This window comes from Rhinolophus sinicus, chromosome 1 (assembly GCF_057876585.1).
Source record: "Rhinolophus sinicus isolate RSI-liver-muscle chromosome 1, RSI-T2T, whole genome shotgun sequence".
Lineage (NCBI taxonomy): Eukaryota > Metazoa > Chordata > Mammalia > Chiroptera > Rhinolophidae > Rhinolophus > Rhinolophus sinicus.
Window position 1 is genome coordinate 167,385,353 of NC_142501.1, and position 24,482 is coordinate 167,409,834.

The window sequence follows — 24,482 nt, forward strand, 5'->3', positions numbered from 1 at the left end:
ATAAAAATACCGATAACTGATCTTACAGTATTACAAGGTTCTGAGTGATCTCTGAATCTCAAAGCAAGCCTGAATTGTGTTTATTATAGTTCTGGCAATAAATATGATGGTTTTTTTCTAATTGATTGGAAATTGGCCGTCTGCTCATGTTATAAAAGACAACATTACTAGACTTCATAGTTGATTAACCTGGGTGTTACAATTCATAACCATGTTAGAAAGCAGAATTTTCAACAATCTTAAAAATAGGTTTTATTTTTCTTTTTACTCTAAGATTGTAATTTCAGTTGTGCTGATACTTGAATTTTTATGTGACCCTTCATGTAATGTCTCCATTTTATATTTAAATTATTGAAATCCTAAAGCAGCTCTATCAAAAGTAAATTCTGTTACAGTATTCCCTCAGTGTTCTGTAAATTTTGTCTTACACATGTTTATAACAATGTTAGACTGTAATAGACATTTAAGTGCCTACTCTTTGTTCTGTTATTAATATAGCCATTCCTTTATATTTGGGGAATGCTAGTAAATATAATGTCGTGGTCTGTGTAAGGTAATGGTATAAATACGAAGCAGTGTCATTCAGTGGGAATGAAGAAAAAAATAAAAACAACAAACAGATGAAAAACAAATGTTCAGGATCCAGACTAAAGAAATAGCTGTACAGAGACTTGCTGGTTTGTGGCTTGAGCAAGTCACTTTTGCCTCTTGGATCCTATATATGCAGGGACATCAGCCCTACTTTTTAAGTGTTTTATCAGGATGATATGAAATTATATGCATTATATGGAATTTATGAAATGCAGATTACATATATGGAATTTAAGAGAATCCCTATGTATAAATATTGGTTATTATTTTTTGCAAGGTAATGTGTCAGACATGTTAAAATATGATAGATTCCAATTCTCACTGCTGTCACAAGTCCTTGTCTTTCATTTCTCCCAGATTATTCTATTGCCTGTTAAAAGCACCCTAGCTTAAGTCATTCCGCTTTATTCCACCCACACCGCTCCGCCCCATCTAGGTCTCATGAAAGGTGAGTTTGGGATTTGAGTGAGTAATTTTCCAGCACCTAGGGAGGCCTAACGTAGCTAAACAGGTGACTACAGATATTGGCACCTGGAGAGAGGGAGCATGTGTTAGTCATGCTGTAATAAAATTCTTAGGACTTAGAACTTTGGACTTTTCCAACTTGAATGACACAGTGCTCTACAGTTTCTTTTTTTTTTTTTTAAGGCAAAAAGGAATTTGTCACTTTCGCTAATAATTTTCTCTTCATCAAGGATCAAACACGTGAGTTTAATTGTGCTCTCTAACTTTAATTTTGATGTACTTTCACATTTATAGAAAAGTTACAAGACTAGTAATAGGGACTCCTAAACACTCTTTACCCAGATTCATCAGTTGTTTACATTCTGTTCCATTTGCTTTATCATTCTAGCTATATATCTGTCTATTTATGATCTTTCTGAATTGTTTAAAAATAAATTGATGACATCTTGCCCCTTTATAAATACTTGAGTGTGTATTTCCTAGGAACAAGTACACTGCTGCATAACTGCAATTATCAAAGATCAAAATGAGAAAATTTAACGTTGATATAATGATATTATCTACTCCACAGTTTATATTTAAATTTTATCAATTTTCCCAATAATGCCCTCTTTCTTTCTTTTTTTCCTGGCTCAGAATCCAAACCAGGGTTAAGTGTGGTATTTAATTGCCATGTCTAGTGTACTTTCATTGGGAGCAGTCCTTTACCTTTCTTTGTCTCTTTTGACTTTGAGGTTTTTGAAGAATGCAGAGCAGTCATTTTGTAGAACATGCCTCAGTTTGGGTTTGTGAAATGTTTTGCCATGATTGGATTCAGGTTATGCATTTTTGGCAGGACTACCACAGAAATGATAGACAATGTATCCTCAGAACATCACATCAGGAGGCACATAATGGTAGTTTATTCTGACGTTGATGTAAACTTGGATCGCGTTGGATCTGCCAGGTTTTTCCATAGTAATGTTATTATTTTACTCTTTCTATTTCAAATAAGTGTTAATTTGTGGGGAGATACTTTGAGATTATGTAAAAATCTTTTTTCATCCAAACTTCTACCATTAGTTTTTGCATCCATTGATAATTTTTAACTCCATTATTGTTTCCATATATTTATTAGTTGACATTCTACTGAAAGGAAGAGCTTTCTCATGTCTTCCATTTAATTGCCTGGTTTTTGTTGTTGTTGATCTATTATATCAGTAGAACTCATGTATTCTTCTCATGTTTTATTCTATGGGTATGGCCTATACTGTCATTATTTATTCAGATTCTCAAATTGTCCCATATTTAGCCAGTGAAAATCACTTCAAACTAGCTTCTACATCCTTTTGATATTTCCACATTATTATCGAGCTTTTCATGACTTTCTGGCACACGTTATTCTGGGATTATCTTGTACTTTTCCTGACCACGCCCTGGAATCAATCTTTTACCCAAGTAGTCACGCTTCTATTTCAAAGTGTATAGCATTCACAAGTCAAGATTTGGACACTACATTGCTACTGGTGTGTCATCGCTTCTAGGCCCTCAGTTAACAGCATTATAAATATATGTCTGTGTATCTATCTATTTAAAAACATGAGATGTGAGTCAAAAGGTACAAAGTTGCAGTTATGAAGGATGAATAAATCTATATATCTAATGTACAGCATGCTGACTCTAGTTAATACTTTATGGAATACTGAAAATTTGCCAAGAGAGTAGATTTCAGGTGCTCTCATTACACATAAAAAATGGTAACTATGTGAGGAGATAATATATTAATTAGCTTGACTGTAGTCATCATTTCACTGTGTATACATATACCAAATGATCATGTTGTATGCTTTAAATATAATTTTATTAAATAAAAACCATAAATTTATACTGATATCTCTAATTTTAATCTCAAACCATAAGATATGTTCTCGTCTTCCCATTTCCATAATTGTTACTTCCTTTTCCAACAGTGAGAAACCTGGCTTCCCATTATATTCACCATATATATTTATTTGCTCAACTTGGAATACACAGAAGATGATTTCAGAATTGTTAACCCATACCACTAAATGGTAAACAGCAAACCTACTAAATAGAATTCAATATTTTTCTTTTCTGATGGGGTGGGAGAATATAAGTTGTGAGAACAACATAATCAGTGCACAATTCTTGTGTGCAGTTCATAAATTTAGACAAATGTCTACACCCATGTAACTCATGCCCTATCAAGATATAAGGCTTTTCCATCATCTTAGAAAGACTCCTTTGCATCTTCCTTCTCAGTATCCATTCCCTCAAGAGGAGCCATTTTTCTGATTTCTGTAACCATAGACTTGTTTGGCCTATTCTAGAACTTCATATGAATGGAATCATGAAGTGTATATTCTTATAACTGGCGTCTTTTACTTATTATAATAACTATGGAATTCATTCATGTTATGTATATGTAGAGTTTGGTTCTTGTTATTGTTATTGACTAAGGAATATTTCACTGTATAGTTGTGCCACAGTTTGTATATCTACTTACTTGTTGATGGTCATCATTTGGGTTATTTCTAGTTGGGGTTAATATGAATAAGACTACTATGAACATTTTTGTACAAATATTTTTGTGAACGTATGTACTCCATTTCTCGTTTATACATCTATACTTGGAATTGCTAAGTCATAGGTAGGGAGGGGTATATTCAATTTTACAAGATATGGCCAAACCTTTTATTAAAGTGGTTGCACCATTTATGCTTTCACCAGCAGTGTATGAAATTCTGGTTGCTGTATATTCTCACCAACATTGGGTGTTATCTGCCTGTTTTTAATTATAGCCATTCAAATGATTATGCTATCTATGGCTTCTCTTTGGATCTTAATATACATTTCTCTGATGTCTAATGATGCTGGGACTTTTTCATGAGATTATTGGACGTTTGTATATCTTTTTTTTTTTTTTGTGAAGTGTTTATTTAATTTTTTTCCGTATCCTATGTTGTAATTTTTTGTCTTTTTATTATTGAGTTGTAGGAATCCTTTGTATATTATGGGTGTAAGTCTTTTGGCAGATATATGTTTTTCAACTATTTTCTGATACTGTCTGGCTTGCCTATTCATTTTTTTAATGATGTCTTTTGATAAGCAGAAGTTTTCACTGTTCATAAAGTCTAAATTATAAATTTTATGGTTATTATTTTCTGTAGCCTTTATAAAAAAAATCACTTTCTTAGCCTGATTACGAATGTGTTCTCCTGTTTTCTTCTAGAGGTTTTAGCTTTCAAATTTCAATCTAATATTCACTTTGAATTATTTTTTGTATGTGATGAAAAGTAGGGGAAGCTCTATGTGCTGTAAACCTAGATTTTTATTATTTTAAAGAAAATTTTTACAGAAATATTTTTTATTGTTTTTCCTTGGTATTAATAAAGACTCTTTAGGGTAGCAACTAACTCAAACTAGACTGAGCAAATAGGAATTTATTTGTTCACTTTGCTGGGAAGAATAAGGCATCTCATAGGATCAAAGGAAGGTACACAAGGCCAGGATTTCAGAAACTAGAATGAGGATGGATATTTAAAGCTGTCTCCATTCTTCTCTCACATCTAGTTGTCTGTGCACAGCTTCATATTGCGGGCAGCTTTCCTCTGTGGGTCAGGGGAGAGGAATGTGGTCAGCCTCAGATGCTCGTCTTTCTATATTTCCATCACAAGCCCACTCCCTGGCCAGTCGCTGTTCCTGCGGAGCTCAGGACCTATGTGTAATCAGGTGGAGGCCCACCCTCTGGCAGTGGGATAACACTACCAACTGAAACAACATAGCATGAGGGAGAAAGGGTTCCCCAAAGATAGGATTCTGCACATTCCAAAAAAACATGTGCCCTACCAAGCTTTCTATTTTTAAAAATGGCAGTTTATGTATAGGATTTATTTATCTTTCACTGAACTGCTAATTAAATATATCTAGGTGCAATAAAGCTAGCTTTCTTTTCGGTTTATCTAAAACCAAAGTGTGAATTAATGAGATATTCTGAAGAATTAAAATGTGTTCAAATTATATGAGAATAATGGTACTTCATCAAAGATCAAAGTTTAACACATCAAAATTCATCACAATGTGAACGATGCTGAATAAAGTGGAATAACAGTCAGATTTTTTTCACTTTGACATCTCACTTCCCTCAAATTCTAATGAAAAGACTGTTTTGTCAGTACCTCCATATAATGAACCACTGTAGTTCAGTGATTAGGACAAGATTTATATACTTAGAGTGCCTAGTAATTTCTCAGAGCTTATAAAACAAAGCTGATGATACTCAACCCACAGGATTAATTGACAAAGAAGAAGAGGTCCTTATTGGAAATCATTAATTACCTTAAGGCTTGCATTTGAAGGGGAAAAACCTGAGAATTCATGGTAGACAAATGATTATCTTTTGTCTACCTACTTGTAAAGTTACCTACTTGTAAAGTATTTTCTTTGTAGTGTGGTAGAATAAAAAGCTGGCCCCATAGAGAGCCTTAAAATGATTTTGTAATCAACAACATATCTGATTTTCCTGGGTTGGACTTGCTAAGGACTCTGACATTAAAAGTAGTATTTCAGGTAAGCTTTTATCTGAGCTTAAAAGTGTGACCATGAGGGTAGAGAGATGGAGACAGTCTTTAAGTAAGAGGTTATTTTCCTAGGGTGAGGGGATGACCGAGCTGAGAAGTGTGACCATGAAGGTAGAGAGATGGAGACAGTCTTTAAGTAAGAGGTTATTTTCCTAGGGTGAGGGGATGACCGAGCTGAGAAGGTTCTCCCCAACTGAGCCTGTGTTTCTCAGCATTCCACTTCCTTCAGCTTTGCCCTGCCCACAGTTCCCACTGTATACTAAAGCTCTTCTTCATCGCGGCCGTTGCTGCCCATCCTTTGGGTATTATAATCCCATTACTTTTCAGATGTAGTGTGTTTCCCTGAAAATAAGACCTAGCTGGACCATCAGCTCTAATGCGTCTTTTGGAACAAAAATTAACATAAGACCCGGTCTTATATTGAAATAAGACCAGGTCCTGTATAATATAATATACTATAATATGGTATACTATACTATACTATACTATACTATACTATACTATACTATACTATACTATACTATACTATACTATAATACCGGGTCTTATATTAATTTTTGCTCCAAAAGACGCATTAGAGCTGATGGTCCAGCTAGGTCTTATTTTCGGGGAAACCAAGTAGATGTGGAAAACCTCTTTTCTTTGTTCCTTGAGACAGTTTTCAAAACAAAGTTTTACTAATGAACTATGAGTGAGGGCGGGGAGGGACATACAAAAGCTTAAAAATTGAAAGGTTTAAAAAATCACATTTCTGATCCTATTTTTAAGGGTCCAATCATAGATTAGATTAATTAATATAAAATAAGAGACATCCAACTCCGATTTCCTTTTTCCTGCTTCAGATCTGGTTTCTTTGTTCTTTGTGGCCAGACAATGCAATGATAGTTGCCAACCTAGAGCTCTCAGCAAACTATTAGCTCTTTCTACCAAAAGCTGACTTTTGTGGTTGCGTCAGCTGCACATATATTAACATTGGAACGGTACAAAGATCAGCATGGCGCCTGCACAGGGATGACAAGCAAAGTCGTGAAGTTTTCCATGTTGTTATGTAATGTATTAAGTTAATGTACAGCGTAGTTAATAATATTATTGTATTCATATTTGAAAGTAGCAAGGAAAGTGGCTCTTGATAGTTATCATGGGGAAAAAAATGTAACTGTATATGATTACAGATGTTAACTTGACTTATGATGATCATTTTGCAATAGATTCCTGCACCACATAACATTTTGGTCAAGGACAAATCGAATATACAATGGATGATACTGCTATAAAATTATATTAGAGCTGAAAAATTCCTATCGCTTCGTGATGTCATAAGCATCTTAACATCTGAGTACCAGGCATTGCTCACCTTTTTGTGGTGATGCTGGTGTAAACAAACCTGCGATGCAATGTGTATAAAAGGATGGCACATACAATTATGTACAGAGCATAACACTTGAAAATGGTAATAAACGACTACATTATTGGTTTACGTATTTACTATACTATTTATCGTTACTTTAGAGTATACTCTTTCTACATATAAAAATTTGCCATAAAACTGTATGTTGAGTTACACTGGCAACAGCTTCATACATTTTGTGTTCACCATGTCTCTTGATTGCATCATCTTCTCTTGTGCTTGATTTAATTTTGTGTTGTTTTGTACAGTGACACACTGTACAGGCTTGTAGCCTGGGAGCAGTAGGCTGTGCCGTATAGCGTAGGTGTGTGGTAGACTAGACCATCTAGGATTGGGTAAGTGTACTCTATGAGATTTGCTCAATGGGGTAATCGCCCAATTATGCTTTTCTCAGAAAGTAGCACCATTATTAAGTGGTGAATGACTGTACATACAAATATAGAATCATTATGTTGTACAACTGAAACTAATCTAATGTTATGTCAATTTTACCTCAAAACGAAAAAAGTTGACTGTCTCTTTTTTTTCCATTTTGAATGGCATTCTTTCTCAGGGAGCTTCTGAATTACTATTTTATTTTAGAGGAATACTTTCAATTCTTGGTGTGTTTATAGAATCAAAGTAACAAAGAGTCTCCCTCTCCTTTTCATACATGATTGATTGGTTGCCACTCTCTAGAGTGATGCATTGAGAAGGCATCTGGGTGTGTATCTAGGTTCTGCAGAAAAGAGAACTGAGATTAATGAATAACGTCTAAGATGGGCTTAGAGAGCAGCAGTGGAATTGCCATGTATCTGTCTTTTCTCTTTTAATTCCATCAATGGCAGAATATTTGTTTTGATTTGACTTTTGTTTTTACTCAGGTTATTAGCATGGGGAATTTTAATGGTTCTCTTTTTTACTTATCCCTCAAATAGTGATGTGGTGGTGGGAACATATCTAAGTAGATATTAAAATACTTTCTGCTTATTGAATTAAAACCTCCTAAAGAAGAAGAAGAAGGTACTCTCGACAAAGAATGAGGCATTAAACATGCAACAAAAACAAAATAAATACATAAAAGACGTTTTTGAAAAATGACTCATCCCATTAAGTCATTTTGATTTCTCTTCGTAACCAAATGAATTTGAAAATATTGAAACTTAAAATAATGAAATGTAGATTGACATTCCTGATTCATCTCACTATATACATAATTTTCTATTACTGTCTGTTTTCTGATATTTTGAACAATGTAATTTCACACAAATCAAGCAATAGGATATTTAGTGCTTCCTCAGGAAAATAACTACACATATACAAAATTATTACTGTTAAAGTTCCCCCAGGTGTGCTTTTCTGGTGACTATTTTAAACTTTGTGTTCATAACTGTGGTACTTTATTCAGTTCCCATGTTTTCTTCACACTTAAACTCTTCAGTTTTAAGAAGAAATGTTTCTTTATTTTTAACTCAGTTATGATTAAAGGGAGCATCAGCAGTGAGACATATGAGAATTTTCTTTACTCCATAGTTTCTGAAGTTCAGCTTAGCTTTAAACTGCTAAAAGCTTAAAGGATTAGATTTAGATGGGAGAATTTGGCCTGAAGTCCTTTCATTGGTGTCTAATAACAGCAATTTTTTAAGGTTTTTTACAGTGTACTCTGGGGGGTTGGTCTCAAGGCCCCAAAGATTGATGGATGCATTGGCACTGTCATTCATTCCTTCATTCATTTATATTTATTTAACACACCTTTGAATATTCATTACATGTTAGTCGGCAGGGGTTCCAGAGAGCCCTTCCTCTAACTGTGTCATGGTGTAGAAGACTGTAAAGCACTAAGCACATGGCCCACGTGTGATAAAGGTTATGTGCAGAGTGATACAGGTGCTCATGGAAGGGCAATGTCCAGACTGGGGATGACGTAGGCACCAGGGAAGCTTTTGTAGAGGAGCTGATGGATGCATAGAATTTACCCATTAAGTCCAGTGAGAACAACCATGTGTGAAAACCCAAGGTCCTTTCAAGGTACTTAAGAAATTCGATTGCTTCCTAAAGTAAAATAGGTGCCAGATGATCACTGACATATAGGCCATGGTAGGACTCTAGGTTTTAGAATAAGTACAATGGGAGCCAATCAAAAAAAATGTTTTCTTTTTAATTAATATTTATTGGGGTGACAATGGTTAGTAAAATTACATAGGTTTCAACACACATTGTGTGTTCACCACCCAGTCAGTTCTCCTTCCATCACCATATATTTGACCCCATTTACCCTCTTCTACCACCCCTCCTTTACCCTCTGGTAACCACTAAACTGTTGTCTATGTCTATGGATTTTTGTTTCTTTATTTGTCTTATTCCATTTTTGCTTTCAGTTTTATATCCCACATATCAGTGAAATCATATAGTTCTTGACTTTTTCTGTCTGAATTATTTTGTTTAGCATAATAATCTCAAGATCTATCCAGGTCGACACAAATGGCACTATTTCATCTTTCTTTATGGCAGAATAGTATTCCATTGTGTATATATACAACATCTTCTTTATCCAATCATCTATCTAAGGGCAATAAAAAACTTAAGGATAGAGAATTGTTATTTGATTTAAATTTTTTAAAAATCACTTTGGCTGCTTTGTGGAGAATGAATATGTGTGAGGAGGTACCTGTGTCTTTGTGTTGGTGATTAAAAGTGGAAGCAGTGAGACCAGTTGGAAAGCTATTAGAATCATCTAGTAAAAGATAATGGTGGCTTGATCATAGAGTGGCAATGGAGATGGAGCCAACTGCATAGATTTGAAAATGTTTCTGAATTTACTGATAGATTTGATATTCAGGGTGAGGAGGAGTCAGGCATCAAAGATGATCCTTTTTTTTTTTTTTAACTGGGTATGTCATGGTGCCATTTATTAAGATCAGGTTTGGGGCAGGATCAGGTTTCAGAGGGAGATCATATTCACTTTTAGGTATTTAACACCAAACCTATTGCAACTTTTATTAATTCATCAAACATTGATTGTGCTTCACCATATGCCAGACATGGTATGAAGTGCTGAGGATATCTGGTGTCCTTACGCTTGTGGAATTGCAGAGATGGTAGATTACAGAGTGGTGGAAGGGACCATAGTTTGAAATGATCCAGTCTGCAATCTTGATTTTATTAAGGATGAAGGGTAGAATTTGAGCCATGTAATTTATGCAGAAATATCAAGACTCCTCTATAAATATCGTGGTTATTTTAGTAAAACTTAATTTTGCTCATCCAGCAATAGTTTGGTATTATTTTCCCATAGGAATATGATGCAATCTGTTTTCATTTCTGTTTTAATGAATTGTTACAATTAGTACTAATAAAACACTTGCTGATGCATTCTGAAGTCATCAAAATATAGGCACGATACCAAGAGTTCAATGAGTGATGCTGTCATTGGTTTCACCAGATTTGTAAACAACATATGCAAGAGGAATCATAAACCATGTTCTAATGTGCACACATTTTTTTTAGTAAGGCATTAATGTTAGACGAAAGTGAAATTGGGCACTTGTATTTTTTATATTATTGATGGTAGGTTGCTAATTACCTTGAAGAATTTTAGAGGGGATTTCTCAAACTTAATGAATGAATATAAGCATAAATATGAGGAAAGAAAAAAAATAAAAGAAGGGCCCTAAAGGAAGAATTTGTTGCTCAGTCTGTGTGTGTGTGTGTGTGTGTGTGTGTGTGTGTTTTAATGTTTGTTTTAAGGTCTTATTCAACTTTATAAGTTAAGGTATTTGGTCAAAGAGTAAGTAGGTAATGATGAAATAGCAACTTGTGTAGATTTTAACAATTTAAACACCAGGAAAACAAAAAAGATTATTGAGAGTGGCCTAAATAAGCACCCTTATTATGTAAATTATGTTGCAGCACTTATTGTTCATTTAGAGTGAGGTTTACTTGGCTCATTATACTAGGTCAAGTAATGTGAAAGAAAAGAGATGAAAGTTCCTGCCCAAGGGCATAACAAACTTGAAGCATTAGGCATGAGCCAGTCTGCACACACACATGCATGCACACTGTGGGGGAAGGTGTGCAGGAAGGTGTTACTGTCATGGGAATGCCTTACAGAGCAGTGTCTCAAGGTGTTTTGTAGAGATGTGGGCCTGTTAATTAGAAAGATGTTTCAGTATAAGAAAGGAAAGAGTGAATATTGAATGAGACAGATGGTGGTCAAGTGGTCTACTTGAAGCTTAAAAGTATTTGAAAGAGATGGAGATAAAAGCAGAAATAGATAAGGGTAAAAGGGATCAAATATATGATGATGGAAAGAGAACTGACTCTGGGTGGTGAACACACAGTGTGATATATGGATGATGTATTACAGTATTGTACACCTGTAACCTATGTAACTTTACGAACAGTTGTCACCCCAATAAACTTTAATTAAAAAAAAAAAAAGCTGAGATGGAGATAGATTGGAATGCATGCCAATGGAAGGGGCAACACTACTGAAACGATGGTTGAGATTATCAAAATTTGAAGTAGTTAGTGCCCAAGTTCTGCTTCATCTTTGCAACTGTAATGACAGGACTAAATTCAAAGAAACGAAAAGCCCAGCAATGGAAGGTTTGACCCTTCACCTTCATAGAAGAACCTTAATTAAGTAACTAAGCACTGACAATGGAAATTTCATGGAGTTTATAACTAGGGTTGTGTATATACAACTCAATTGAAAAATTAATGGTGGAAATAAGAACTAGACAGAAAGACAGCTTATTTTCTGGAATCAAGCAGAAAAAAATAGCTTTGTGCATGGATATGCCAGAACAGGAAAATTCCATGTTTTATTGCTTAATCTGTATCCTTATATCCGCATCAAAGACAGAAGAGTAAGAGTGCACTTTTTACTTCCTGAAAACGTGCTTAGAAATAAACATTAGCAAGAATTTGCATGAAGCCTTTGGGACAGGAAAATGTCTTTTATTCTTAACCAATTGTCCTTGGCTCTCTCAGAAAGCTACCTCCCTCTTTCTTACTGTGGCAGTTTAGCGTCTCACCTGTTGATTAATTTTTTTCTCTATGATAAATTCATTTTCTTTTTATGTATAGTGTGTACGGTCTTATACTCCTTCACACATAACCTTGAAATGCTCTTCATCGTGTAATTGACTGGAGCACACCACTTACTCCTGATGTTAAAAGGAAACTCATCTGGCTAAGCAGGGTTTTTTGTTTTGTTTTGTTTTGTTTTTTCCTAAACTTTTTCAGCTGCACTAATTCCTGACCAGTCAAAGAAACTCTCAAGGGGATATGCTTTGAGGGGAGGGAGGTGGAGGGCCAGATACATCTTGAGAAAGTTTCACATATGTAAAACAAATGTCTTCCATTGAGGTTTTTAAAATAGTCCCTTTAAACTTTAACATGTGTCAGGCTAGTGTTTGCTCAGATAATCACAGGCCTGCACAAGCTGGCCCCAATCAGTGTACACCAGACACAGAGGCCTATTATCATGAGAATTATGTTTTTGTTGGTTGTTTTAGTTTTTAAAAAAATTGCTTCTTAACACATTACCCCCAGAACTTTCCCATTCTTCAGTTCTACTTAGTAAAAAAAGGATATTATCACCCAGCTGGCTAGCTCATTTAAGGAAGAAGACACCACAGACTCTGTCCACGTTTCCTCCAGTCATGCTGTTGTCAGGTCTGTGGTTTGCTTCTAGAAATTTGGCAAGTGAGTTGATAATACATTTTCATGCCTCCTATATTTTTTAAAGGACAGGGTGATTTAAGAAGGAATTGATTTATCAGAGCACCTCATTCTTTTCTTTTTGTTTGTTTGTTTGTTTGCTAAATAGGAAAATCCATCCGCTTGATAATGGAGGAGAACAATGACTCCACGGAGAATACCCACCAAGGAGGGCGGAATAATGCCATGAAGTGTGGGTGGCTGAGGAAGCAAGGAGGCTTTGTCAAGACTTGGCATACCCGCTGGTTTGTGCTTAAGGGAGATCAGCTCTATTATTTCAAAGATGAAGATGAAACGAAGCCCTTGGTAAGTAACAAAATAAAAAGCACTGTGGGCTTAAACAGTTGAAGAAGTAAAACGGTTTGCTTGAAACTGATGGAAACTGATGCCAACCCAATCTCTCCAGTTTCCTTCAGTTCACCAGCATGTTTCACACTTTTTCTCATTGTTTACCTTGGTTCAAGATGATGAACTTGCTAATTGAGGCCAAGAGGCAAATACTACTTGTCTAACATTAATTTTGATTCTTGCTAAGCTGGAATAGAATGTCTGAGTCCCTCAGGCAAACTTACTTTATGAGAAAATGTTAATGGTCGTCCACTAGAAGATATATATTGTAGCCAAGCATCATTCCTTTTCACAGAAATAAGTTGAAAGCACAGATCTGAAGGAAGACTGCAAATGCAACTTCCAGTAATTTCTGGGACACTTGCAGTATTAATTCTCTGGGGTTCTTCCCTCTACCTTAACTGACGTGAAATAGGGATGTAAAGCTAAAGCGAACAACACTGATCCATCCAACCAGCACACATAGAATACTCCTTTGGGAAGAGTTTCTATATTTCTTTGTGGTTCCTAAGCAGTCTTTTATTTGCTTATTTACTTAATCATTTTCTGAGCCACAAATCTCTAGGCTGGAATGAGAGAGAAGAAAAATCTCCATCTCTCTCTGTAGCTACAACAAGCTTTCTTAGCTGTAATCATCGCTTATGGATTGATGAAGGGAGACGCAAATTGAGGCATCATGTCTGTGTTTTTCCTTCGTCTACATGTATAAGATATATAAATAAGAGTAGAAACGTTTTAGATTAGTTTAAATAAATATCCCTAACGGTATGTTCTTGGGGCTATTTCCCTTGTGTTAAAGTTCAAGATCTTAATTAAGAATTTGGATCAGGGCTCTGCTCTAGTATTTTAAATTCCTCAGACACTATACTTTCACAGAGTTTTTATTCACCTAACTGGATTAAATAAAAATAGTAATGAAAGTATATACTATAAACCTCAGTCACTTTTTGAAGTTACTACTACTTTTTGAGCATTTACCAGGCCCAGGCATCTGACTTAGAATTATTTATATTGTTTTATGAAATTTAAAAAATTATCCTAAAGTAGGATTATCCCCATTTATGCATGAAGAGACCAAGATATATGTGTAATGTAGATTAGCCAAAGTTAGACAGTGGTGCCATGTATTGCCTCTAAGTCCAAGTTCCTATGGCTCAGCCAAAAACCTCACAACTACATTAATGAGAATTTCTCGTACTGGTATCATGACATTTATAATGCATTTCTGTACCTGTTACTGCATTCATCATAGCAAACCAGTGGAGAATATGGGGATTATCATTACAGATGAAGAAATTGTGGCTTAAAGATATGAGGCACTGTGACCTAGATCTATAGAGATCAGATGCAAAGCAGTAGTCTTTGTTTCTCATCGTATACTCCAGGGTTCTTTACTCATTGCACCTTGTTTTATAGTATGTAATACATTAAAGTATTATCTTCAACATAAAACCATTTTTACTAAACTCAGAGAAAGGCATTGAGTTAATGTGAAAAAACATACTCGTAGAAAATGGGGATCCAATGAATAAAATGGGAGAAGTATGAGTAATATTCAGTGTTTTACCCCGTGGACCCTTATTCTGGCATGGTTTGGTGGACTGGGTTATTAACTAGAATGGGTATGAATTAAATGATTAATTAAGTCTTATCCAAGACTTAAACAAGGGAATACATAGAGGAGAAAACAGAGGATGCAGGAGCTAAGTGAGTGGAGAATTGAAAGCAGACCAAATAAACCTTCTCTTTGTTCAACTCAGTGTAACTTGTAGTAATGAAGGTAGGATGCAATAGATCACGCCTGAGCTCAGTGTTTCTAAAATTTGAGAACTTGAAGATGTCAGATAATATGTACATGAGCCCCAGATTGAGGAACTCTGCCCTAAACTGTTCAAAGAGAATAGTATCATACTGCATTGGCTATCTTTCTCTGTGTAATTTCTTAAATCTACATAGCCACAAATAGTATTCAGTGCAATGTAGTTATTTTGATACCAAATTGGAAACATAAATAAGAAAATGCAAAAACTTGATTAACTCAAATGACAATCTGCCTTTAAATGAAAATTAATTTATAATATTTTTAATGCACATTGTATTTTGATACTAGTGTTACTAGTATTTGTAGACTTATATAATCGAAATTAGCAAAATAGACAAGAAAGTACTAATGCTTATATAACGCAAAGGAAGACTACCATCATCCCCCCAGAAAATATTTTTAGTTTTTCTCTCTATATATTGTTTGTTAAAGATTTGCTATTAATAAAGCAATCAAAATTTGGGATAAATAACTTTGAATTATCTTCTTTCTTCCTTCTTCCCTCCCTCCCTCCCTCCCTCCCTCCTTCCCTCCCTCCCTCCCTCCCTCCTTCCCTCCCTCTCTCGCTCTCCTTCTTTCTTTCTTATCTTTCATGGCAGTACAAGCACCAGGAATTTTAACACTGTACTTTAAAATTTTAATCTTTTACAGTAATGTTTAAACACATGAAAATAGAATCGTATTAAAAACCAGCAATTTCTGTATCAGAGGGCACTTGGTAATTTTAAAGGATCGTATCTTTGCCTATGATTGGACTAATTCCTTACTTTAAAGTAGATCCTTTAACTGAGGGTAGGTTCTTGGCACATTGTAAGTGCTAATGCGTGTTTTTGAATGAGTTGTTGAGTGAGTCAGTGAAAGTCTATAGCCAAGTGGGCTGGGTGGGGCCATGACCAGGCCTGGTGAGTAGCATTGACTATTCTCAGTTTCATATATCAAAACCAAAACTCTGTATTTAAATCAATGAAGTTTAAATCACAATAAATAAATCTTATAGTGATATATTACAGAAAAATTTTTAAAGACTTGATCACCTCAATGAAGAACTATTGCACATCTTGAAAAATGTTTAAACTGGAAAAATGTAGTTGTCATAACAGCCCTCATTTTATAGATAGTGTGTGTATGTGTTTGTGTGTGTGTGTGTGTGTGAGCGCGCGCGTATATGTGTTTGTGTGTATATGTATGTGTATTGGCCAAGGGATGTTAATGAATGGCAGATGAGGAACTAGAAATTAGATTTCCTTACTCATGATCCAATGTTCCTTCAGTTTAGCCCTTTGCTTGCTCACATGCTTTCAATTGTTCTTTATGTTTGTTTTTAGTCAGAAGTACTTCTTGGTTGTTTATTTTCAGTATTGCCATATCCAAGCATAAGAATGCCTTCATATATTTTGATAAGGGCCAGTTCAATAATATGGGAGGAAATGTCACTAGTGAAATGAAAAAATTCACTCTTTTAAGCATTTCTAACCAGCTGAAAATATTCAATAAATTTAATCTGTGTTTGTGTTCCTCTCTCTTAGATGGCATTTCTAAAATGAGTATATTAAAACTCTTGAAATTTGTGTCCCTCCTGCCCTAGAAAGTTTCTCTATTTATTTCAGTAAAACTTTTATTGAATTACCCCTCAACTCAATAAAGAGAACCAATTCCATCATTATACTTGTTATTAAAAACTAGCCATCTATTGGATGAAACATACACAAAATTGTAATAGGGACAAGCTGCCATGTAAATGCTGAATGCTCTGAAAGCACAGATATAATTAGTGCCAAGGAGTGAGTGATGATTCTGTCTAAAGGGGTTGGGGAAGGCTGCACAAAGCAAGAGGTGACTCTTACTTGGTGAACATTTTCCAGGTATTTACGAGATCTGACAATTAAGTTTGTAAACTTACTGCAATGATGTTGCTAACCTTTTTTGATATCAGAGGGATTATTCATTATGAATTTGTACCAACTGGACAAACAATTAACCAAGTTTACTATTTGGAAGTGCTGAAAATGCTGCATGAAAAAGTTAGATGACTTTTCGCCAGCAATTCATGGCTCTTGCATCATGACAATGCACCAGCTCACACGGCACCATGAGAGTTTTTTAGCCAGTAAACAAATAGCTGTATTGAGAACACCCTCCCTACTCACCTGATCTGGCCCCCAATGACGTCTTTCTCTACCTGTAGATAAAGGAAATATTGAAAGGAAGACATTTTGATGAGATTCAGGACATCAAGGGTAATATGACCAGAGCTCTGATGGCCATTCCAGAAAAAGAGTTCCAAAATTGCTTTCAAGGGTTGACTAGGTACTGGCATTGGTGCATAGCTTCCCAAGGGGAGTACTTCGAAGGTGACCATAGTGATATTCAGCAGTGAGGTATGTAGCACTTTTTCTAGGATGAGTTCGCGAACTTAATTGTCCTACTGCATACATTGGGGAAAGGAATTCAGAGCAGAGGAAAAACATGGAATTGTAAAATGAATATCTATAGATAGCTCCATTTTGTGAGTATAGTGAAATGATAAGAAGTGGGGTTAGAGAGATAGGTGAGGTCACAACATAAAGTGATGCGTATGTTGCACAAAAATAATGGATTCTCTGGTAGGCAGTGTGAAGTTATTTTCAGAACACCTGTGCTACTCAAGCTGCAAAACTGTACTAATTTGTTTGTAAGGAATAATGGCAGCTATTTCCCGTTGTATCAGTCTGCATGGCTGCCATAAGAAAATACCATAGATTGGGGGACTTAAATAACAGAAATTTATTTTCTCATAGTTCTGGAGAAGGGAAATCCACATTCCAGGTGCTTCCAGGGTTGGTTTCTAGTGAAGCCTCTCTTCCTGGGTTGCAGACAGCAGACTTCCCTCTGTCTCTTCAGAGGGCCTCTCCTTTGTGTGCAGGAGAGTGAGAGTGCCCTAGTATCTCTCTCTCTTATATGAACACAAATCCTAACAGATTAGCCTCACTGTTATGACTTCTTTTAAATGTAATTATCTCCTTCATGTTCCTATCTCCAAAACAGTCACTTGGGGTGTTAGGGCTTCAACAGATGAATTTGGGGTGGGAAAAGCACAATTTAGTCCATAACACCTAATATGTTGAAAACCTACTTGTTGCAATACTAATCTGCCATAAGAAAAGATGAAATAGTGCCATTTGCAGCAACATGGATGGATCTTGAGATTATTATGCTGAGGGAAAAAAGTCAGAAAAAGTCAAGAACTGTATGATTTCACTTATATGTGGTATATAAAACTGAAAACAACAAAAGAACAAGACAAACAAATGAAGAAACAAAAACTCATAGACACAGACAATAGTTTCGTGGTTACCAGAGGTTAAAGGGGGAAGGGATTGGTAGATGAGGGTAAAGGGGATCCAATACATTGTGATGGAAAGAGAACTGACTCTGGGTGATAAACACACGACGTAATATATAGATGATGTATTACAGAATTTTACATCTGAAATCTATGTAACTTTACTAACAGTTGTCACCCCAATAAACTTTAATTTTAAACAAAAAACACCTCGTATGTTAATGATGATATTTCTTCCATTTGTACCATCAACTTTTATCTTTACTAGAACCTAATGTACTTGATTTAGTGCATTATATACTTAATTGTGAACCTAATATTGGTGTTTCATGTTCTTATTCAAATTGCCCCTTTCCAAATATTCCACAATCTGCAAGAGTTTGAGGACTTAAAAAGTCTCATTGCTACTCTTCTTGTATTTTCTTTTTGAGCAAAAGGCCAAAGTGCTTGTAGGTTCTCCTCTGTCTGGAGCGAACACCTGATTTTTAAACAAGACTTTCAAGCCTTTATCTGAGTTCCTCTAGCAATATATTAAAGGTCTATTTCAAAATGTTAACTATTTTATATTTAAAATATATAAAACTAAAATTTTTAGTATCCTACAATTTTAAAAATGGAAAAAACTTTCGTTTATCTAGGCCAAAGATCGTCCAGAAACCATTTTCTACAGTGTTTATTTGCACTTATATAGATATACGTTTTATTAAAAAATGATTTTAAAAATAAAGTAGATTTTGGTTGTTCCTGAAAAACATGAATACAGAAAAGTGATATATGTAGTCAATTTTGAACATGCATTAATATATCCATAATTTCAGTGACTCATAGGCCACTAGTGTAAAAAAATATACTACTGTATTTTTCCAGCTTTTAGGTAATTTTTTATCTCTAAAATAAAGTCCTATGTACATATGGAAAACAAGTTAAAAGTCATACTATACACAAATATTTATTTTAAAAAAAGATTTCCCATCTACCCTATACACCCCTAGGACTTTTGGATAGCTGTTTAAAAAGGTTTTAAAACAGATTTAAACTGACTTTGTGACAATATCTGTTTGTCCATTCTTTATTAATAATCATAACAAATGATTGTGGCCTTAATTATAGATACTGTAATATGAGGGAATTAGCTGAGTCAGAGATAAAGTAGAATGATTAAAGTTATCCTAAAATTATGACAGTTGTGTAGATTTTGTTAAATGAACTCAGTGATAAATTTTTAGTGTCCTTTTGGAACCTTCTGTTTTACTTCTATCACAAAGTATATTATTACTTAAATAATAGCTGAGTCTCAGACTAGTGAATGGCCATACTAGATAATGTCTCTGACATATCCTTGGTACTAGAATTTGACACTGGAAAGCATTGATTTTTAGAAGCCAGTCTGAGACTCCTGATAAAATGACTGAAATCCGAACAGGCACCAACCCAATTAATCTAGTCTAAACTTTCTACAACAGATATTGATCCAATTGTGGGAGGGTTTTTAGGAGGACATGATGAAGATGACACTATTAGATCACAATGGATTTTCTTAACTTAGAGAACAAAGTGATTTTGAGTGAATTATAACCTGAGGGCTGACCTCTAAGTGTGCAAGAATTGATTACTGATTTAAGAGTACGCTTTAATTTTATGTATTTAATGAAACTGGTGAGTTAATGAAATCTAGAAATCTCTAAGGCAATTGATGTTCTCTGTTAAAATATATGAGCCAGAAGAAGCCAAAACCTCAATTATGTGTTGAAAATAATACTAGCAACCTTGAAACTTGGATTTTTATCCTCAAATCTAAAACTGACTTTCCATGTAGAGTTTAAGTTTCTTGGTATTTAAAAAGACCGTAAAATGTTGTTGTGCCTCATCATACATTTTTTAGATTTCTTAGCTCTTTCCTAGAAATGACTATATCAAGAGACAATGTTATTAACATAAAATTATTTTATTCTGTTATTAGTTGAAGAATTTTTTATTGCTTACAAAAATCATTTAGGCACGGCATTTCTTTATTTTAGAGTGTGAAAAACATAGACCTTTGAGACAGCTTTTTTGGGTTGAATCTTGTTTCATCCACTCAATAATTACGATGCAGTGGATAGTTAATCAGCTGATTTATGCTTCAATTTATTAATTGTACAATGAGATAACAATAATACCTACCTCATAGCATTGTTAACAGGATTAAGTGAGATAATTATGTAAATAATTGTACACAGTAAGCATAAAATAAATTTTAGCTATTTTTATAATATTATGACAAAAAAGGTAATTTATTTTTTAAGATATTCACAGTGCTCATTCATCCATTTGCCTGTATGTTTTAAATTCAATACATATTTATAGATTTCTTTTTTTTTTTTTAATTAAATTTATTGCGGTGACAATTGTCAGTAAAATTACATAGATTTCAGGTGTACAATTCTGCATCACATCATCTATAAATCCCATTGTGTGTTCTTCACCCAGATTCAGTTCTCCTTCCATCACCATATATTCGATCCCCCCCCATCCTCATATCCCACCTGCATACAGGTATTAGCTCAGAAAAAACTGTGAGTCAAAGCACAATGTGTGGAATTCAATAGCAAAATTGTGACTTCTCACTATAAAAAAAATATTTTAAAAAAACAGTTAGGAGTCTCTGCCACAGGTGATCACATAAGACCAAACAGCCATGAAGATGGTGTTAAATTCCAGTGGATGTTAATAGACAATTGCAGTTACTGTACAATGTAATGAGTATTTTAATAAGGAAATCTAGGGAACCATTGGAAGTCAGAGGAGGTTCACTTATAACCATTTCAAGGTTCAGAGACAGTTTTTCAAAATAATATATATATTTAACCTGAGACTGAAAGAGGGTAAAGCTTGTTCACAAGCTATTGGGGTGGTGTGTGTGGCAGACTAAAATGTGTAGGCCTTGACCGTTTGGTAGACTGTTGGGGAATTGATAGTGGTCAAGTATTTCAGCACCTAAGAAATAAGACTAGTAGTGATGAGAGATGAATTTAGAGAAGTAAGCACAGAAGAGTATGTCATGAGTCCAGTAAGCAGTGTTATGGATTGTAGATTTTATCCTCATATCTTACATTCCACTTGCTTTTATGTATCTGTTTTCCTTGAATTACTGGATTTAGAGCTAACCAGTTAAAACAGGGTTCATCCTATACATAGCTCATTCTGAAGAGATCCAAAATACCCACCTTTCCAAAAAGGACTCCTCTGACAGTCCTGCAACTCTGTCTGGTGTTCCTATAATCAACAGCCTATTTTGTATTATGACATAATCTCTGGAAAAATGATTGAAAAACAACTATGCACCAGATAAGCACTTCTATCCTCCATTATTACCTAAGCATGTGTTGTGGGAATGCCAGTCAGGTCACTTTTGATTGTAGGAGGCAGAACTGAGAAAATCTGTTGCTGCTAGAAGGCACCTGTGGTGAAGAGCAGCAGAGGATGTCTTAGATACTAAGACGAAATTGATGGGTGGGATATTTAAGTCAGAGGGATCACAGTGGGAGAGATTTCATCTTCATAATTTTCTCTAGAATTGACTATCCAGTCTGGACATTTCCCTGGTAAGCAGTTGAGCTCAATTGTTTTATGTACAGATTCTAGACGCAGTCTAGACTCTGTATAGGAAAACTCACACAGAACACTTCACTTCTAACACTTCTGGTCACCAAATGTGTGTGGGGGGGTTTTCCCCACTCCAACCAATTCTCTGAGACACCATCTGGGTGTCCTATATTTCACTTAATTCTGACAATGTCAGATCCCACAGGTTAAGGGCTCAGTCCCACCAGACTGCTCCTCCACCACTTCAGGTGCAGTCGCACACAGGGGGACCTCAGGCCATCCACAACTTCTGACTGATTTAACTGCACATCGGAGGAACCCATGACTTCCTCCTGGGGTTCAGTTAACTTGCTAGATCAGCTCACAAAACTAAGGGAAACACAAATGTTTACCAGTTTACGAAAGGCTACAGATGAACAGCCACATGAAGAGATAGATAGGACAAGATCTGGGAGGGTCCTGAACCCAAGAACTTCTGTCCCCACGCAGTTGGGGTGGGTCACTCTCCTCAAACATGAATGTGTTTATCCATCTGGAAACTCTTCAAACCAAGTACTTTGGGGATTTTTGTGGAGGCCTTCATCATGTAAGCCTGATCCATTATTGATTTCATTTCCAGCTTCAAAACCCTCTCTGGAGGATGGGGGTAGCAGTGGTAGAGCTGAAAATTCTAAGCTTCTAATCATGGCTTGGTCTTTCTGGTGACCAGCCCCCATCCAGGAGCCATCCAGGAGCCCACCCAGGGTAATCTTATTAGAACAAAAGATATTTCTATCACCCATGAAATTGCAAAGGTTTCTGTGTCAGGAACTGGTGTCAAGGACCAAATATTAGAACAAAAGATGCTCCCTAGTGGTCTTATCATTTAGGAAACTACAAGGGTTTTAGGAGCTCTGTGCCAGAACCAGGGTCAGACACACACACACACACACACACACACACACACACACACACACACACACACATACACATATTCTGTTACCTCATTATCACTAGCTACAGGCCTTGGGTATGTTCCCTGTTACTTGCGTAAATTATTCATCTGTAAGTAAATAATAATAATACCTATCTCACAGAGTAATTGTTAGCAAACATGAAGTAGCTTTCATCATCATCATCATCATCATCATCATCATATCGTCAGCATTATCATTTTTTACCATCTTTGTCCAAGGGATATCCTGACAGAGAAGTTTAGAAGTCAGGATCTATAATATATAACTTATTACTTGAATAATGAAGGGAATAATAGATGCTCAACCCATGCAAATAATGCTAACTTCAGAGCAGAAGAGAACTTGTTTTCACTTGTGACCTATGCTGTCAAAACACTGAATTCATGGAAGGATTTTCAAAAAACAAATGTTCATCTTTGTAGTATGTCTTTTCTTTTTGCTTAAATTGCTTTTTTGAGCTCCTTTAGAGCTTACCAAAATGATTATGATGACAGCCATGGAGACTTGAAGGATTCCCTTTGCAAAACTGGACCACCCCAGAGAGAGGCAGCCATGGTTTTCTTCCAGTGTACAGCACCTATTCTTCAATACCAATTAGCAGAGAGAACTACTGCAGTGAATCACTTTTACACATATTGACAGAAGACTTTTGTATTTGTGCTGCAATTCAATATACAGAACCAAATAGCCTGGATACAGATTATCCCTATCTCATTAGCATAAAGTTAGGCACATTTCCATTATTCCCAACTAGTGGAGAGGAGAATTTTGGGGGAAAATAAATGGGTGAAAATACAATTTAGACACTTACACTTGTAGTATTTAGAGTAATTTAAAAGGCTACATACCCCCACCCCCTGATATATGAAAGATTCCACAGCCATTTGCTAATTATTTTCTTTCAGGCACTTGATCTTCTGTCTTTTCTTCTGTAGCTTTATCCTTTGTAAATCCAGTTGCTCTCAGTTTTTCTAGTGCTATTACCATATGTTCATTCATTCAATGATGATTTATCGATTATAAACTACGTAAGTTGTAATTTATAAACCATTTGATCACTTTTTATGTATAAGGTTGCAACCCCAGATACATGAGTTACTATTCTCACTTTCTGAATTTTGGCTCGTATTAGTGTATAACATGTATTAGTACTTCTTTTCTTCATAAAGCTGAATAATATTTGATTATATCAACATGTCACATTTTGTTTATGCATTCTTCAGTTGAAGGACATTTGGGTTGTTTCCACTTTGGGGCTATTACAAATAATACTGCTATGAACATTCATGTACAAGTTTTTGTGTGGACATATGTTTTCATTACTCTTGGTTATATATTTAGAAGTGGAATTGATGGATCATATGGTAACTCTATGTGTAACCTTTTTGGGAATTGTGTTAGTCATATTTAATTGTTAAATTTCAATCTAATTTAAAACTCAGGCTTCACGCTTGGTTTAAATCTCATCCATATCTCTCCTCATCCCATCCCAGCACTTGGGACAATAAGATAATTCCAACTCAAGACCCTATGAAAAAAACTTACGTTGTACTTTTATATATTTTTTCAATTACAACTCATAAATGAAATGTACATACTTTTTTCTCCCAGTAAGTGGGACTAACATTCTCTCATTAACTATTAATAACAATTCTAGCGATTTTAAAATCTTTCATGTGTTTCATTTCTTATGACTATT

General features: G+C 35.2%; 1 protein-coding gene and 1 pseudogene across 2 annotated transcripts in view; both read left to right on the forward strand.

The window, feature by feature from the left end:
* The window catches only part of ARHGAP24 (Rho GTPase activating protein 24), a 701,900-nt gene that overhangs the window by 322,612 nt on the left and 354,806 nt on the right, over window positions 1–24,482 (forward strand). For both annotated transcript variants that reach the window (XM_074323892.2, XM_019731289.3), the window contains exon 2: window positions 12,860–13,056. In XM_074323892.2, the coding sequence (XP_074179993.2) occupies window positions 12,880–13,056 (177 nt within the window). In that variant the 5' untranslated portion in view covers window positions 12,860–12,879. The remainder of the gene's footprint in view (window positions 1–12,859; window positions 13,057–24,482) is intronic.
* LOC141570253 (U6 spliceosomal RNA) lies at window positions 6,583–6,682 on the forward strand (annotated as a pseudogene).